Source organism: Vanellus vanellus (genome assembly GCF_965231255.1).
Source record: "Vanellus vanellus genome assembly, chromosome: 13".
NCBI classification, from domain to species: Eukaryota; Metazoa; Chordata; class Aves; order Charadriiformes; family Charadriidae; genus Vanellus; species Vanellus vanellus.
The window spans coordinates 22,361,542-22,380,307 of record NC_138918.1 but is presented as its reverse complement, the minus strand read 5'-3'; the positions used below and the strand labels follow the sequence as shown (position 1 = coordinate 22,380,307).

The following is an 18,766-nucleotide window of genomic DNA, read 5'->3' as shown; positions in this document are numbered from 1 at the left end:
TCAGGGTTTACAAGGGCGTGCCAACAGATAATCTAGGTTGGCTGGGAACCACCCACATTAGGAGTGAAAACCATATCGCTTTCATTGATAACGCACTCGCACCACTGACACCAGTTTTCCCTTCAGGACGTACTACAGGAAAGTTGGTTACGGACTGTGGAACTTTATTCCTCCTCCCCAACTTTCTTTTCAAATGTAGTGCTTCCAAAAGGCCCTAGAAGTTTCTTTACACCACTCCAGGCTGTACAACAGGCTTACCAGATACACTGTTAACGCCAAAGGACCAGATACCGCTGTGACCGACAGGAGCTGTGAAGTTGGTTCCTAAGGGCGTAGGAGTGACAGATCCTCCCTGTCGAATCCTAGCAAGCCTTTCTGTCCCGATGGGAGGGGGTACCTTTCGATCTTGATTGGCGTTACCCGTTTTTGGCTGGCCCAAGTTAGAAGGTGCAGAAGCAGCTGACAGGGGTGAAGATGATCCTGAGGAAACTGATGGAATAGGAGATTCACCTGCTGAAAAGAATATTTCTCTCGCTTAATCACACGCAAAGCACAAGCTAGTGAGCATAATGCTACCCGCTCTATCCCTGCAATGGTATCTCAAAGCAAATGATAAAAAGGTTTTAAAGGCTTTTTTTTTGGCAAGCATTCAAGTCTTTCACAGAAATTCTGTTTAGAGTTTAACTCTAAGATCAACATTGTAACACAAATGCTTTCAGCCATCAGAACTGTGTGATATTCTCATGACATAGCAGTACAAATTAATTACAAGAAAGAATAAGAAACATGGAAGAGTTTAAGGAAGAGGTGAAAACATCAGCCAAAATACCATAAATATCTAATAAACAGCCTGGTTTTGGTATCCACCACTTCCAGCAGAAGAGAAATTAGACAGCTTCCCAAAGCCGCATGTGTAACGTAAGAGCATAAATCCCACCAACTTCAGAAGCGTCACTGACTCTTCTTGGGCAATCCAACTTCCTTTGAGCACTCATTGAAGTGTTTTGGTTCTTAAGCTCAGAGTGGCAATGAAGTTGCATGCACGAAAAGCCTCTTTACTCAAGATTCTGAATAAAAAGACCCATATTTTCTGTAAAGCTACTTCCATGTTCTTCCCGTTAGGAGGAAAACCCACTGTTACCTCGTATGATGCTTAAAGATTTTGGAACATTTTCAGTAAAGTGAAATAATTCCAGAATCCCAATTTAAAAAAAAAAAAAAAAAAAAAAAAAAAAAGGCAAGTATAACTTCAAACCATGGCAAACATGACATTTTCACCTAATATTACAGTCATACTATTTAGAGGGGAATGTTTAGCTGCGTATAATCACCTCCACTCCCCCACAGCTTCATGCCCTCTCTTCTCAGAGCCTATGACGCCTGGGTTTTTTGCCCAAATATGCCTTTAGTAATGCTAGCAGAACTAGTAGCATTTTACATGGGAAAAAAAACCACAAAATAGTACAGCTTGGGATTTGCACGTCATCCTCACAGCTGCTAAAAGCAATTGGAAAGCATTTTGTGCATCACTGGGTAATTTCCCCTCAAGTTACAAATCTACTAAAGACAAAAGCTATGAATTTATAGTTAACTAAGACAGACCCATGAAGTTCCTACATGAATTTGTTGCGCTTGTCCAAGGATGTGGTGAAAAATGCTGTCTGTTAAAGCTGGGAGTCCCAACAGGCGCTGGCCCTTGAAGGTAAACCCGTGCTCCTTGTATGTTTGCTGAAAAGCCTGTCAAAGGACCTGAAGAAGAAGTTGTAGAGCTGTTGGATGGATCTAGAGAGGGTAAGCCTGAAATAAACATAAATTTGATTAAATATCTCTCTTTGGGAACCTGCTTCAAAGCACCAGAGAGAGCTAGTGCTCCAAATATAATTAAAGCATCTCATCACCTTCAGGGGTATCTGCACATGGCAAGTTCACTTTACAGGTGCACGATTCTCCCTTTGAAACCGACAGACGGCATTTCTGTATGCTCTCTGTTTTGGCCTGACGTTTTAACAAAAACAGCCACTGGTCACTGAAAAGAAATGATCTGAGCAGGGAGGGCAAAGGAGGAAAGCTGGGAGTGGCAGAGATCTTCAGTTACAAAAAAGCCACGCAAGTCAAACAGAGCTCTGTGAAAGTCCCAGGGGAATCCGGCACCAGGGAAGTAGTTCGCCGAGTATGGTTTTTGCTGTCCTATAGGTACAGTCACATGTAGGTCAGTCAGAGCATGCTGTGTCCAGAGAAACAGGGCTGGCGAGGCACAGCACAACAGGTGAGGGGGCTGCTTTCTACAGGGATGCGTGCGAGGAAGGGAGAGACGAAGAGAAAGTTCAAAGTCCCACAAAAATTATTAGCAAGGGGGAGTTACAGTTTTTTTAATAAGCCAAAGCTTTTAAGTACCTTTCCAAAATGTTGTAAAAGCTCTTTATCACACGTTATTACCTGAAAGCAGAAACGGGCATGGCCATATGTTCACCTGAGTTTTGGGTTTAGTTTCAAGGGCCTATTAAACAAGACTAGTTTCAAAACCATTTAAACATTTCAAAATGACCACAACCAGGACCAGCCTATATTGCTGCAGAGCAAGGTTGAAGGTTGTACCTACTCACACCACAGTAGCCTGCAAACAGCAGTGGTGACAGGCAATACCTTCGGCCATAGACTAGAGGGGCACCTTTCATCGCCTGGATACATTCCTAAAAGCCAGGTCTTTCCCCCCCAACAGTACTATCAACCAAGTCAACCTGATTTACTGCTTCCAGGAGTGCCAGTTCCAACCAGCTCACCTTGACACAAATGACTCACTGGGTTTGAAGGAGGTATTCTTCTCACTAGCCCCACCCCAAAGGTTAAAACCCCGAAGTCTCCATTACAGACAAGGAGAAATAAATCACCACCACCACCAGAACATGCAGTGCTCAGATGAGGGAACCTGAGTGTGGCAGGACCACCCATCAGGCTTTGTCACAGCACAAAGCGCGAGACCCCATGGCTACAAGGAGGGTGCTACTGCCCGCGCAGGCTGCCTGTAAAGGCAGTTTGATTGACCTGCGTTTGCCTAGAGCTGCCGGCTGGCCTCCCGCACAGAGCCGAGCCGTAAGCAGCCTGCGGCACCTGCAGCTGAGGGCCCTCCCTGCGCATCTGCCATCCATGCATCTGACTCTCCATCCACAAAAGTCAACTCAGAGGTATTCAAAAGAGGTAACGCATTCCACCACACCATGTTTCTAGCTGGCTGACAAACCACCGAAGATCCCAAGCCATACAGAAGGGGTAACAGAGCTGCTGCCCAGAAAGACTGCTGGTTTCCTAAACAGAGAATAAGGCAGAGATTATGACAAAAATAGCTCTTCTGCAGAAGAGAGATGCCCAGCTGTGTCTTTTGAAGGTGTGGTAGGATGGCTACGCAGCTTTCAAAGTGCAATGACTGTGCAGTTGAGACCAGTTCAGCACTGCTATATATTTTGCACAGGTTGAAGGAGGTGTGACGGCCAGAGAAGCACTAATTAAACAGACTAGTGAGTTTTCAGGTTATATAGAACACCTTCTATCGTTAACTTGCCTTTCATAAAAGTGGATGAAAAAACCTTTGCTCAATATTAAAAATGGCTTCTATGAACAATGACTTACAGAATCTCCGTTTCAGTAATGAGCTTCCTATTTATGGACTTACCAACAAAATCAGGTTTAGTAATACTAAAACCTTTTGCAATACCATACTCTGCAGTTACTCGGGCCATGAATTCAAACTCTTTATTGTGCTCTGAAAGCGTAACAGCTTTCAAGACTGGTGTATCAATCTTACAAACTCTGCTCAAATTTCAGTTTATCAAAGCCCCCAGGCACTTCTGAAGAAAGTGGTTACTGCAAGGGCTACCTCCACCTTTACAGAAACTGCTGCAACGCTTGACTACTCCATGTAAAACACAGAGCCCAGCCATTTCATGCAACTTCATACTCATGTGCTGCTTCCTAAGATGGCATATTCCAAGTTCGTGATACCTTTTAATTGCACATGAGCAAGGTCTCAAACCCCTTCTTAGAAGTAAAAAGTAACAGACTTCTTTTGGTCATCTCCATAACCTCCCCAAACGGTCGGGCTACGTCTGCCCTCAATCTGCTAGAAAGAGAGATCTAAAGCCTTAAGTGAGACAAAAGGCCATTTCCAGAACAGGTCCACAGCCAGCGAGGAGATCTGCACGTGTATCTGTGCCTCAAAGGAATCAGCAAGTCAGAGAAAACCCAAGCTGCAACTGAGCTTGCCCACGAATAGGAAAAGCAGAGTACCCAAACTCCACCTTGAGCTGACTCATGTTAAGAAAAAGCTGATTTAGTGCACAATCAAACTATATTAAGTCTGCACCAAATCAGCTTAGAGGTGATCACCAAGAGATGTCAATTTGTGGAAAAATTTGCCACAGCCCAACTGTGCAGACAGGCACAAAAGACAAACCTCTGCTCTGTCAGGTGCAGAGTCACAGCTGAGATGAGAGGATCGGTGTCCACCTGCTTTGAAGGCCATTACTACTCCCTCTCATCACACAAATGTGTATTGAGTTGCCAGGCAAGGTCCAGACTGCTCCTTGTGCACTGCACTGCTCTTGGCCAAAGCATAAGCCAGCAACGACTGGCCTTCCCTCCCCTTCTCAAAATCTCACGAAACCTGCCACCAAACCCTATGGAAACAGCCAAGGTAGTCCCCAGCTCAACCCATCTCGGAAGTCTGTTCCCTCGGGAAGAGCCAGTGAACAAGATGGGTGGACGGACCACAGGACCACACTTATGGTACAAGGTAAGGCATCAGTGAGGTCCTCAGCCTACTGTCCCTGTTTCTTTCCTCACTATCACACCTTCAAAACACCCCCTTCTCCCCAGGCCCCCCCAAATCCCCCTCACCCTGTGTGACAGACAATTTAGATTCTGAAACAAAGGCGATCAAAAGGAGCATTAAGTAGAATGACCTTAAATGAATCAAATAAGGACCTGACTAACCAGTCACCTCCTGCCAGGCAGAATTTTAGCAGCACATCTACCTATTTGTAGTTTTTCTTCAGTTTGCAATATCTTTATCAAATTCCAACTCAGAAAAAATGTGTTCTGTCCAAATTTTTCTGTGCTTCAGTTGAGAAGAACTTCGCACTTATCTCCCCCAAGTCGACCCCATGAGATCTCCCTGGATACCTATCTAACCTTCCTAACACAGGGAAGAAACAGATTTAGACTACTTTTTAAATACTTACAGTCATTTAAGGACATATAAAGGATCGAGAAATCTTTCCAATGACAAACAGATGACCTTAGCATAAAGGAACAGTAAAATTTTTTGCTGCTATGAGAAGTCCCTGTCAGCCATCTTTGTACACACGGGATGCTATCATCAGAAAAATCAGCAGATCCCCTTTTGCCATAAGCTTCCTTCCCCAGGGGTTATTCCAGCAACAGCCAACTTCCAGTTTAGAACACTGCAGAGAAAAAGCTGAGCCAATGTAAAGTGTTTCTGGAGTCTGTTGAGGAGAGTCTGGCAATTCTTTAATTAGCAGCCTATGTGACAAACAAGGTCCAGTTACTTTATCTTCCACAGCCTTAGTTACATCTGGTTCTGCTTACTGCACCGGAACTGGACATCACACAAGAGCTCTCAGTATTCACTCACTTTGAAGAGCTATACAGCCCAAATTAAACTATTAAGAAAACTACAGTCATAGCAAACATCCCATGTTGTGGGTAAAGCTAGTCTGAGAGAAGTGTTCTGGTTTTCAGAAGTCTTGCACATTTGTAAATCAACCGAGAGGAATGGAAATGCTGAAAACCTCCTTTCCTCACCACCACGTCTTCAAAACACCCCCTTTTCCTTTGGTCGGAAAGTCAAACTACTTGACTTTTCCCAGTCCAGCATTCAAGTCCTGAAGCGTTAGCCCAAGCATGTAACATACACTGTAAAGACAATTTCAAAGCAAGGCTCTCTAGCTTCAAGGCACCATAAAGCCATTATGGCAAGACTGAAGGGGAGAACAGGGTGGCACAGACTAGATCTCTTGAGGGTCCCTTCCAGCCAAATGGGTGCAGCCAGTTGCCTGCAACATAGTTTGAACACGAAGATGATAATAACCCTTTAGGCAGAGCATAGCAAGGGCAGGGAGCTCACTGTCAGTGTTCCTGACCCTTTTCAAATAAACACAGATATGCTTGAACTGCTATACATAACAGCAGAAGGACAGGATCTTCCTAATAAAACACACCACGCACACCAGTTTCACAAAGCACAACATAAGCTTATCAAAATCCCAGAGCCATACCAAGAGACAAAAAGTAGAGAGTTTACCCTCACCGAGTCAAGCTGGAGTCTCAGATAAACTATTGAACAACTGCATGCAGTCACTCCTGCAGCTGGAACCTGCTAAGAGTCCTGGCCCTGCAGTTTCAGGTTTGGTATCACCTGACCCTATGTTCCATTTCAGCCTAAATGTTAAAAGCAATGCTACTCTGAACTCTAAAAACAGATGGAAGCATTCCTGTGTCCTACAAAGGACAAGCAACGCAATGTCTGCAATGCTCCCAACACCTAACATCCTAGAAGAGCTGAAGAAAAGAGGAAAAAAGTTATCATCAACATTTTAAAGAGCACTTGGGAAAAAATAGGCCATCCTTGTTACATGAGTATTCTCTGTCACTTGTAAACTACTTCTCAGTTTGAGATGATCCAAAGTGTAATGGCTGGAGAAAGAAGCCCATCCAATGCATGATCTTAATGACTTACCTACAGGACTAGTCGAAACCCGCTGGGAAGGTGGCCTAAAACCAGGAGCCTTGGAGTTGTCAGGATGCACGTTTTCCACGTGTCCTAGCACAGAGTTATTCAGAAAGGTAGACTGAACAGTGAAAGATGGGTCAGCTGCTGCTCGGGTAGAGAGTGGACACTCTCCCCATCCTTGGTTAGCTGGCACCTGGTTGCTATCAAAAAGACTACTAAAGTGATTGAAAAGCGTTGCTGGCCCAAAGGTAGGAGGCAATGATTTGTTTGCTGGGTTAATGTGCATCTGAGAACCGTTCATAACGTTCATGGCTGACGAAAGCTGCACTGCAGCAGGTGGACCTTGGGAAGGTGTTAAAGGAACTTGATTCGTAACAAAAATAGACTGAGGATCTTGATGGAGGTTTGCATTTGGTACCACTGAATAGAAAGAACCTCTGGACTGCATCCTGTGAGTAACTCGAGGTGCTGGTACAGCTACTTGAGGTAAGTTACTGTTGTCCTGATTATCTGCAACAACTGACCTGGGTGACGCTAAGCTTAAAGGAGCAGTTTCTGAGCTGGATGAAAAAGGCATCGACATGGAAGGATTGATCTCTGACATGCTGGTTGGCAGTATTTCATCTTGGACATTATTTAGCGGTGCAGGGCTGCTTGACGGGCGAGTTTCAGTGACTCCTGAGGTGCTGCTAGCTGTCATACTGCAACTACTTGCAACCGAAGATGTTGCACACGCATTTGCAGCGGGTTGGTCTGGTGTTGACACCTTCTCTTTGGGTGCTGAGACGGCTGAGAAGGAGTCTGCTTTAAGTGCAGAATGCTGCGTTTGCGGAGCATTAGATGGCAGAAATGCTGCGGGCACTTGCCCATTGTTTGTGGGGGCAGAGGAAGCTGAAGGCAGAGTGTTACAGGTGCTCGTCACAGTGGAGATTGCTGTTGCTGCAGCACTCGTCTTGGGAACGCAGGCAAACAACTGCTTTCTGACCGAAGAGGGAGTCCGATTGCTGGTTACACACAGCGGTTGGGTGGAAGCAGCTACAGAAGTGACAGTAATGGGACAACTAGAAGTAGCTAATCCAGGAGACTCCGTCTGTAAAATATTTCCATTCTGACTACCTACACGACTCGAACTATTATGCTTTGGAGAGCTGTTTGTGCTGCCAGGGTTAACTGGTCTCACTGGGAATGGTCCCCAAGTGTTCGGTGAAGGTGAAAAGGTTCCTCCAAACTGGGCCATAGGTAAGCGAGGGTGTCGGATCTGTTGCATAGTTTGGGCAGCCAGCAAGGCAAAATGAGGGTGAGAATAAGCTAGAGGAAGAGACACCGGAAAAGATGAGCGCACATTCGCTGGGACATTCTTGTTTAATTTGTTTGCAGGCTGGAAAGTAGATAGTGTTGATGACTGCGATGTGACTAGGGGTGGTGCTCCAAGAGGAAAGGAGTTCTTGTTTGAAGCAGTTGCAGTGCTGACTCCAGATGAAAAGTTTGCATGGATTGATTTGGTACTCGAAGCAGGTGTTCTTATATGAGTTTTAGGAATCAAGTCTTCCAGTTCCTTGGCAGGATCTTGAATAAGGGCATTGATGAGTTGCACTGCGTATCGCGTTGATTCTGTACCACCCCTAGATTAAATACAAACATATTTATCTTTTGCAAAAGGAAACCCCACTTTGTGCAACATTCTGTCGCCTCAATTTTTATACTGATCTGTAAGTCTATTGCATGTTTACTCCAATACATTATTTCCTGACTTTTGCATATCTTAAGGATTATCTTTGAAGAAGCAGACCTTCAGCATATCTTGGCAGCAGTATACATATTCTAGTAACAAGAAGCTAAATATGTGCCGTCTTAAAAAGCAAGCTAACTTCTTAATAAATGACATTGTGGACTAACTCAAGAATTTCTAGATACCGTACCTTATAGTGATCATTCTCTCTCCATTCTTATCTTTTTGCTTATCAACGTCAATATGGGCACCAGTGACATCTTGAATTGCTGTGATGTTGCACCCACCTCTTCCCATTATTCTAGATACAACAGAAGCTGGGACAGACAATTTCTTTGACCTATATCACAAAGATCACAAAACTGTGAAATGTATTCAAACTTTAAAGGCATACCAAAATCCCTTGCTGTCTGACAGGTGGCTGAAGCAATATTCTCAAGTTTCAGGGCAGCAAGTGGTTTTCTGCTGGTATTTTTTTTCACCCTTTGGAGCCTCTCTAAAAGTCCCCCACTCAAGTAACTCATCATCCTCAGTACCTGACAAGGATTCTCCAGAAGCACTTATTCCACCACTGTTGTAACACAGATGTGTGTGCCTCACGCTGCTTCAGAAACACTTTTGGATTTTATCTTATCTTGTGTACCTTCAAAGTGAGACAAATCCTTAGCTTATCAACCTAAATTTACATAAATAGCGCTGCTTCAAATTTAAAAGCCCATGGCCTAGCTGCTTTGACTGTTTATAGCAAGGGAGAAGGGGGTTTTCCAATGTCTTCCCAGTGATCAGCTCTCTAATACCACTTGCATTCACAACCCTTTTAGTATCCACTTCTCAGACCTCAAGATAGGAAAGTTTATAGGTGGCACTACACAATGGTGGATGGCAGATGGTTAAGTTGTGCAGTTCTGTGATTTAAGCAGCTGCTGGAAGCCACTGTGAAGGCAGCACAGATTTTCAGAAGCAGGTTCACTGTCAGGCCACAACACTGTAACCTGTGCATTCAGCAAAATAAATCAATTTCAGATTTTCTAATTCATGTGGTATTGGTGGGTCAGTGCAGGCATACAGTTCATGTCTTTGAACACCAGCTACAATTGCATCCAGTCCCCAGCCAAGGTCTCCCTGGGCCACTGCTGTGCCCAGACTAAAGGCTGAATGGACCTCTCAAGCCCATACACCACTTTCAAGCTTGACAGTGCTGTGCAATAGTTCCAACACTGAACAACCAGAGAGGATTCAAAGGGGTTTCAGAAACCACTGTGATCACAGTGCAGGTGCCTCCGAACACTGGACAGATTCCCACCACCCCTTGAAAAGGCTGCCAGCTTCACCTAGCTACTCCAGTCCTGGCAACTTTTTAGTAACTTGATCCTCGGGAAATTGTTTCTCGCTTAATAGGACTTAAAGGAAACCTATTTTATTTTCAACACATCTGAATACAGGGAAATGTTCTTAAGTATCACCTCATTTTGCCACGGTGTTTTTTCTTGCCCCCTCTTCCGCCAGAGCAGCATGCTACAGCCCTCCCCATCCTCAGAAACCAGTCCTCAGAGCATGCACCCAGATCTCCTCCCAGGGCTGTTCCATGCGTTGAGCTTTCTTCCCCCCTCCATCCCGCAAGGCTCCTCCCTCAAGCTAGTCATCCCAGTCACTCCCTCCCGAAACCAGAGCTTCCATCACCACCAAACTTTTAAGATACTCCCACGTTACTCACAGGGCTCCTAACCATACCTCGGTCTGCTTCCACCCCAAGCCCACTAGGAACCCCACACCACCACCCATGGAGGCATTCCTCCTCCAGGAGAGGTCACCCCGGTGCCCAGGCCCATGCCCACCCATCACCCACTGCCATTTCCCTCCCTACCCGCCAAGCTTGATGGTTTTTACCTTGAGAAGAGCCTCAAACAGTACCTTTTTGCTCCTGAACAGCAGCGCCCTCCTCTCTGCAGCTGAAATTGCTCAATCGGCGTTGGCTGCAGATTGTTGCTAGGGGGAGGGTCTTTCAAAACTCTGCCTACTTGCCTGTCAAGGGCAGAAGGGATGTTTTCATTCGTCACGGCTTTGATAAGCACCCTTTCTAGTGGGGCTGGGCGGTGGTTACTCACGGGGAGAGGAGAACTCTTGTTGAGACCAGGAGAGACTTTAGGAGAGGAAGGCATGCAGCTCCTGGGCATTTTGCATACACTTCTAAAGTTGCCAAAAAGCTCTTTGGCAAGAGACATGCTTCCATCACTCAGGGCATAGCCACACCACTTGATGGATGGACACGTTCTTTATGACGCAAGGCCCAATTCCTCAGGGATGAGGGAAGGCCAGGGTTTGGATGCCACCTCCAGAATCCTACCATCTCCAGTAGAAGAGCTGACAATACCCAACCAAGCAGTTGAGTTGAGCCTACGAGACTCAAGAGACCCAGGAGGAGAGACAGAGCAGCTCTGGGGTCACTGGCAGGGTCTGTGCGCAGCCCTGAAAAAGCCAGCTGCCTGTCGAATGGTTTCATGCCTGCATGACTCACCGAGTGGCGGGCAGTCCGCAACCATACATTTAGCAAGGCCACATCACAGTGGAGAACCCCATGTGTAAGCCCAACAGAAGGCAGAGGCCAAACCAAGTCTCTGAAGGTTCAAACGCTCAAATTTCCAGATAAAACTTCCTTTTTAACCTTTCTTAAAAACGGTCTGTGGCTTCCACTAATCTGAATGCATTAAATCCTCCATACACTTACGTTCTTGGCATGTAGCCTAAAATTCTCTAAAATGAGCGTATTTGGTCGCTACTATTGCAGAACACAAAAGCAGGAGGGCCTAAGCGCACCCAAAGCATCTGACACTTGTATGTACATGCTGTATTCCTTTTTGATAAAGGGAACAAAAAAAGAAAGGCCAGGTGATCATTTCTTGTTAGAAGAAGTAGGCATCACAAAGGTTACAGAAAAGATACCGGGGTGTTAATGGGCTTATAATAAAACCCAACACATTTTGAAAGAGAAAGTTTGCTTTACAGAAAATCTTTAAATCTAATTGTATCTCTAGCACTCACTTTAAAGTGACAAATTTTTCCATGGAATCAGCGATCAAGGTCACTGCCCAAAGCACAATGAATTTTTTTAGCCTTGAAGCAATCATCCACCTCTCCTCTCCTCACATCCATCCTGCCTTTAGTTCATGTGCATGCAATCATCAGCTGTCGGGGCTTTTCACTGCCATCTGCTCCCTCCCCCTTTTATCTTATCCCCACATCCACTGAAGTCACAGATAAAAAAACCCCTTGTGCCAAATAAAACGTTCATGTCATATTGACACTAAGTTAGTGAGGAGTTACTACAAAACAGGACTGCAATTTGTTTTCACAGCACTGCCAGAGTAAGAGAAGGGGTAGGTTTTTTAATAAATTAATTATACAATTAAATAAGCTTGCTGGACATCCTATGTTTGAGAATAACTTAAAAGCTAAAAAGCTTACAGGCAGTTTTTTGACATAGAATTAAAGTCTTTACCTTCTAACCACTTCTTTCCAGCCTTCTTCTCTTTTCTGGCCTCTTTTTGGACTAGTCAGATTCAGCTTTACATTTGGAGAGGTCAAAGGCAGGGAAACAGGCTTATAAGCACTTGACAAAGAATTTGAATGACCTTCACCGTCAAGTCTGGGAACAAAAATGTGCTGATTACAAATTACAGAACAAAATGACAGCATTACATTTCTGCAGCATAAAACTATTAGCATGAGCTGTTTTCATTCTTATTTTCTACCTGTAACAACTGTTGGGTGACTTCATAGGTAGGTTTTTACCTTTTAGTCCACTGCCCATACCCTTCCTCCAAAAACTGGAGTGCTAAACTGAACGAAGTAATACCAGAAGCACTAAAGCCATCAGATTAAAAGTTTATATCAGGCAGTACACAGCCACTTAGGCACATCCTGATTATGTGTCTATACTATGTTTCCTTTTTGAATAGCTTTTTAAGAAAATCTACTTTGGTAATAATGTCTCTTCCTCACTAAGTACTTGAAAATGTCTGTTTTTCAGCTCTTCTTGTTACAGATTCCCAGGAAATTGCTCCTACCCCTTCCCACCCATTTTATGAATGGGCAACTGAGGGTCAAATATTTGAGCATATTTAGGTATTTAAGTCCCAGTGACCTCAACCGGGAAGCAGATGCTCAAATATCATTACTTGTATCACAGCTTAGCGATACAAACAACGCAAAGTTTGGTTGAGAGAGAAAAAAAAAAAGAAAGAGAGAGAGAGAAGAGGCAATCTCTTGTTAGGCTAATCGATCTACTATATGCAAGTTTTTATTCATCCATTTTATTCCCCATTCTTTACAGCATTTTCTGTTCACTGTGCCTTCTTGCAGACAAACTGATTGTTTATATTACACTTGATACAAACTTCAGAGATCTCTCCACATTTAAGTAACCCAAGCGTACTGATTATATGACAAGCAACGTTTAGACAATACACCTTTTAAAATGGCAGCATTTTCTCGCTTTACCTTAGTAAGTTCTAGCTCTCTGATAATACACCTGCCCAAGGCATTTGAAAGTTCTATGGATAACTTTACTTGTCCTCAGATAACTGTAAGATTGAGGCAAAGAGAACAAGAAAACGCTTATGAAAGAAAAGGATGAAGTCCGCTGTGGAATGTCCATTCCAGAGTAGACTTTAAAAGCTTTTTTCTGCTTTGTCTGAAAACGTCTAGGTAAGTTTTCAGAAAAGTATCATTATGAAGTCTGAGTTTAAGTTTCAATCCCAGTAGCCTTGTCACCAGCACGTCTATGACTAAAGAATTCAGAAAGAGCAAATGTAGAAATGATTTTCAGACAAAGTCTGCCTGGTGCAAGAGCCAAAGAGCACCTGCAGAAGTTAATAAAATATACTAGCCCCATTTTGATATTTATATACTGTCTTGTTTCTTAGGTATACTTTATCTAACAGAAGTCCTGCTTCTAACAAGGAGTGAGAAGCATGCATTTAGTTAGTCCTGCTGCAGTGAACTGCACAAGATTCCAAGGCTTTTGTAGGAGACCTTGGACAAAAGGTCCAAGACAGAAACAATTTACGTTCATGAAACAGAACATAAGACAAAATCCAATTTCTAACATTCCTAAGGGTAATCCAAAACACACACCCCCAACCACAAGGGCTGACAAATCCTCTCGTTCTGCACCTAACTTTAACCTGGGGAAAGAAAAGCGAGGAGGGGAAAGAAAAGCGAGGAGGGGAAAGAAAAGCGAGGAGGGGAAAGAAAAGCGAGGAGGGGAAAGAAAAGCGAGGAGGGGAAAGAAAAGCGAGGAGGGGAAAGAAAAGCGAGGAGGGGAAAGAAAAGCGAGGAGGGGAAAGAAAAGCGAGGAGAAAAAGCGAAAATTATGACTCTCTTCCCACCCCCAGACAAGTGACTCAGTCTGGCAACACCCCTCTGGCTCGCTGCCCTTTTTGAACCCATAATGTTTGCCTTCTTATTGAAGCTGGGTTCTCAGTCAGCCAGGTTCCTGCAGATCAGTGCTCTGTACCCTCTCCCCTCCCTTAATGCAGCAAAAAAAAAAAAAAAAAAAAAAAAAAAAACACGAAAACGATGGAGGATCAGACTCATACTACTTACACATAAAAATAAGCAAAGATTACAGATTCAGACAGGATCTAAGCTTTTTGATTCAGACCAATGACCTATTCAGAAACTGCTGTTATAAAAAAATATTAGCTCATTCCATGACAACTCACTGATCTTCCAAACCATTCATATGCCCCCAGTACTTTCACAGAGTTCTTTTGACTCTCACCTCTGGCTCGATAAGGTTAAATCAAACTGTCCATCAACCTGGCAGGCAAAATGCTCAGAGTCATCAACTTCTTCCCTCCTTAAGACAAAGAGATTGCAATTCAAACGAGTTAGTGATGAAACCATAAAACAATCAAAAGGTAACAAAACTGCTTCTGTAAATAGTTTATAAGTAAAGCTGGCACTTCCTTTTAAATTCCCAGCATATTCACTTTAAAAATTTAATAAAGTTGACAATACAAGATGGATGCTTAAACAGCGCAGAGGGAAAACTGGCTGTTTGCTAAAGTAGTATTAAAAACTAGCCAGCAATGCCAAAAAAATCTTATCTTTACCATTTTAAACAGGTTGTGTTCAAACTTGACAGTATAATTTAACAGCTATGCAAATAAAGCAAACTCAGTCTCTCAAGACTTTGGGAATGTACCAGCTGGTGTAAAGCTTAAGCTACAGAAAATTTACATTGGCATAGGTAAAACCCCATGAAACAACAGGAAAGCAATACAGCAGTCTCACCTCGTTGGTGTTTTTGAAGCCGAGGTGCTCGTTTTTTCTTCCTGAGAGGGGATAAGCAATGAGGCATAGCGCCGCTCAGAGGAATTCGTATCCATTGTGAAGTTCAACTCTTGGCTTTTACCTCCACTGCTACTTTCGCTATTGCAATCTGTGCTATCCAAGTTATCTGAATCACTATTCCCACTTGCACCACCACCTCTTGGCTCTCCATTTATTTTATTTTTATCTGCTTTTTGCTGTGCTAGAGATATATGCTGATCTGGCAAAATTATCTGCATATTTTGAGGAGTCTCTTTCGTTTTATTTTTCTTATTTTTTCTATTCGTGCTGGGGGTAGTCACCACATTAGCTCTCTTCTTCCCAAAGGCATTTGTGAAAGTAGTTGAAGTTGCAGAAATTCCAATTGTAGTTGTAGTAGTTGCACTGGGAGGCTCTATAGGAACTTCTTGCTCCACTGAAAGAAAAACAGTTGACATACAATCAAAACCCACAAAATTTAGAAAGCGGTGCCCTGACTGAAGCCACTACAGCTGAAGTTTTGCTCCTTGCTGAGCTGTCAGACTATTTGCACTGCATTCAGCCGTAAGTCTTTCAAGAGTGAAAGACTTTTGGGAACAAAGAAGGAAAAAAAAAAAAAAAAAACAGTGAGCAAAAATTTTGCCAGGAATTCTGAGTGCAGAGGGAAGAACCAGGGCAGAAGCTATGCAACAATGTCACATTACAAGCAGATTCCCACACCTAGATGGTTAAAAAAAGGCACTCCCACAATTACATTGTTCATAGAAACACTTTTTCTTTACCTTCGTCATCATTTTCTTCTTCATCGTCATCTTCTTGCAATTCCAGAGTTTCTTTAGGCTTGTTTTCTTCATCTTCTTCCTGTTTTCTTTTTTGTTCCTCTTTTTTCTTCTTTCTTTTTTCCTTTCTTTTCTCCCTTTTAGCTGCAAGGGCTTGTTTTCTGCTCTCCTCTCTTGACTATGTAGGAGAAAAGGATCCATATTTAAACATTTTCACACAGATTAAACTATACTTATAATTCAGATCTTCCCTAGAAATCTGGGTGGAAGGAGAAAGGAGAGAGTACGATGAACTAGAATGATTTTTGTCAGATAGCAAAACATTATGCAGAAACTGAGCAGACCTTATGTAACAACAGGAGTAGTTGGTCCCAAAACTTCTAAGGAATGACAACAAAACAACAACAAAACCAGGTGTTATAAAAATATACTTTTACTGGAAAACCAGCAAAATCTCTCATCATCTCAGTCCTTTCTAAAAAGAAACATTTAATAACCTCATTTATATTTTTGCAGCAATGTTCACATCTTTGACTCAAAAAGACATTCCAGGGTATTTTACAGAGAAAAACACTATCATTTTAACCACTTCTTTTTTAATGTATGGAATCAGTCAACTATGCTGTACTGTAGCTTTGCACAGCAACTGACAGTTGTTTAACAAGTCAGAAATCTAGGAAATTTAATAAACTAATATGGAACTTGTTCATCAAAAATTGTAAAAGCCTCCTTTAAGAGAGCCCGTGAAAAAGTGCTTAAGAATGTCTGCATTACTCTGGGACACTTCACAGTATTCTCCATGAGGAAGAAGTTGATTTTCCCCACCATCTGCACAACTCCGTGTAGCTCATCAGGCAGCTCGTAGGCTCTCCTCTGTAACACTGAGTTGAAGTCCATAAAATGTTTATAGGCTACATATTACACAATGTATAACATACCGTGTATCTCACCACCGAGGCTGAATTATTCACACATTATCTGCGCTGAAGTAATCCAAGAGAGCTACTACCCAAGGTAACTATTGCCACGTCCAAGCTTTCCTATTAAGGACAACGGAGTGGCTGAAGCAGAAGTCAGTTCTAACTTGCTACCTTCAGATACGCTTTACTTTTTGTATATTATAATAGAATCACAGAATGGTTTGGTTTGGAAGGGACCTTAAAGATCGAGTTCCAACCCCCCTGCCCCGGGCAGGGACACCTCCCACCAGCCCAGGTTGCTCCAAGCCCCGTCCAACCTGGCCTTGAACACCTCCAGGGATGGGGCAGCCACAGCTTCTCTGGGCAACCAGTCCCTCACCACCCTCAGACTGAAAATTTTTTTCTTATTATGTAACCTAAATCTCCCCTCTTTCATTTTGAAGCCATTACCCCTCATCCTATCACTCCATGCCCTTGTAAAACTCCCTCTCCAGCTTTCTTGTAGGCACCCTTCAGATTAGAGACAAGAAAGCACATACAGTCAGAGCATGAAGAACTACTGCCCCCAAAAATACAGCCTATAGATTAATACATAGTTCAAAACCTTATGCTACACAACAGCAAATCTCTACTCACTTTTTCCAGGTCTAGCTCCTTCAGCAATATCGTTGCATTCTTATTAGCTTCCGCAGCCTGCTGGTCTTTCGCTTTCACAATCGTCTCCACACACTGGTGACACTTTTTCAACAGGTCCTGGAATGCAAACTTGTCTTACTTCTCCACAATAAACTAAAATTGAGGAGTGAGACCTGGTCTATGAACATGAGATTAGCTTCCCTGTATTCATAAAAATACAAACTATTTCAACAGGACTCTAAACACTGATTTATTTTTTTAAGTTCTGTTTTAAAAAGGAGACTTGCACAAATCAAACATGTTTACTCAAATGTATGAGCAAACACGTACACTCAGTTTTCGAATACTTAAGAATTTCTCATGCATATTTTTACTGAAAATAAGGGGCGACGTCTTTTCCCAAAGTTAAACTCACCTTGTCAGTTATTGTCGCTATGTATCGCATGCATTCGATGTCCGAAGGAAACTGGTTAACTTCTTTCACCAGGAACTGAACTACTTTTACATGCCCCTAGAATTGCAAAGAAAATTTTAATCTCTTGTATACAATTGTCAACATTTGTCATCAAAATACAAGTTTGACATCTCTTAGTCCAACGCAACAGACTAAAAATAAGCAAGAACATTTCTGGTAAGCTGCTGTTTGAGAAGAAAGGTAGTTAGTGCTTGCTCAGTGTTGACAACACGTTACAATGGCAAAGACAAGCTCTCCCACAAGTAATTTTTTTATTTTAAAATACAAAGACCAAACCAGGCACAAGGGCAGAGGCAGCTGTTTCTGTTCTTAGTAACAGCCAAGACCACCCTCTGTAGATCCCACCTGTCACCCCAACTCACTCTCCAGCCTCTCACGCCACGGAGCTAACTTAGATTGTCCAATTACAAGGTAAGTCTGATCAGGGAACTGAGCCACCTGAATATTATCCTGGCAAACACATTCCTCTGCTGCTGGATCCACTCTCTGATGAGGTACACCGTGCAACCACACAGAAAGTACCCAACTGTTGCCTCTGAAGTTATTTGAAAGCAATGGAGGGACAGCAGTGGCGTGCTCAGTATTGCTGTTTGTCAAAAAAGCTGTAGGCTTATTTGATATTTTGTTAAAGGCAAAGCAGTTACTGTTAATTCCTCTGCTATAGCTATGGTCCTTGCATCCAACACCATAATTGATGAAACCATCACAAAGCAGTGTTCTCCCTGCCAAGAAGAAAAGGTGGTGACAAAAAAGCTGACTACAAAGTGTCCTGCTCAACAACAAATTAAGAACGGAACAAGAGAAGCACAAAGGAATCAGGACAGCTTATTACAGAGCGGTATTTTGTTCACTTCAAAAGCAGGACTGAAACAAGCACTGCAATCTGCAGAAATTTAGAGGGGATTATGGTAATCATAAGACACAAATCTCAAACAGTGAAAGTTTTTGGACAGTGTATAACTGGAAATAATAAAGTTAACATAGTTCACAAAATGAAGTTTACCTCTCAAAAATTAGATCTGTGTAAAGTACACAGATTATGATTACTCTAAAGCACGCATTTTATGAAAACAGTAATTTTGTTGTGTTATATTTGATTCTTCCAAAACCAAGCGTTCGGGTTAAAGACCAAATCAGAAACTCTGTTTTGAAAACATTTAGCATTGA

At 42.9% G+C, this 18,766-nt stretch overlaps 1 protein-coding gene across 2 annotated transcripts in view; it reads right to left on the bottom strand.

Moving 5' to 3' along the window:
• Positions 1-18,766, bottom strand: part of ANKHD1 (ankyrin repeat and KH domain containing 1) — a gene marked incomplete at its 3' end in the record, with an annotated part of 130,738 nt that overhangs the window by 7,477 nt on the left and 104,495 nt on the right. Inside the window, exons 23-33 of one of the 2 annotated variants that reach the window (XM_082490158.1) lie at positions 17,540-17,635; positions 17,125-17,241; positions 15,572-15,746; positions 14,772-15,225; positions 14,257-14,334; positions 11,971-12,117; positions 10,386-10,496; positions 8,665-8,814; positions 6,752-8,367; positions 1,618-1,797; positions 259-513 (exon numbers count right to left, since the gene is read on the bottom strand). In XM_082490158.1, coding sequence (XP_082346284.1) covers positions 259-513; positions 1,618-1,797; positions 6,752-8,367; positions 8,665-8,814; positions 10,386-10,496; positions 11,971-12,117; positions 14,257-14,334; positions 14,772-15,225; positions 15,572-15,746; positions 17,125-17,241; positions 17,540-17,635 — 3,379 coding nt within the window. The remainder of the gene's footprint in view (positions 1-258; positions 514-1,617; positions 1,798-6,751; positions 8,368-8,664; positions 8,815-10,385; positions 10,497-11,970; positions 12,118-14,256; positions 14,335-14,771; positions 15,226-15,571; positions 15,747-17,124; positions 17,242-17,539; positions 17,636-18,766) is intronic. The other variant, XM_082490157.1, reaches the window with a different exon arrangement.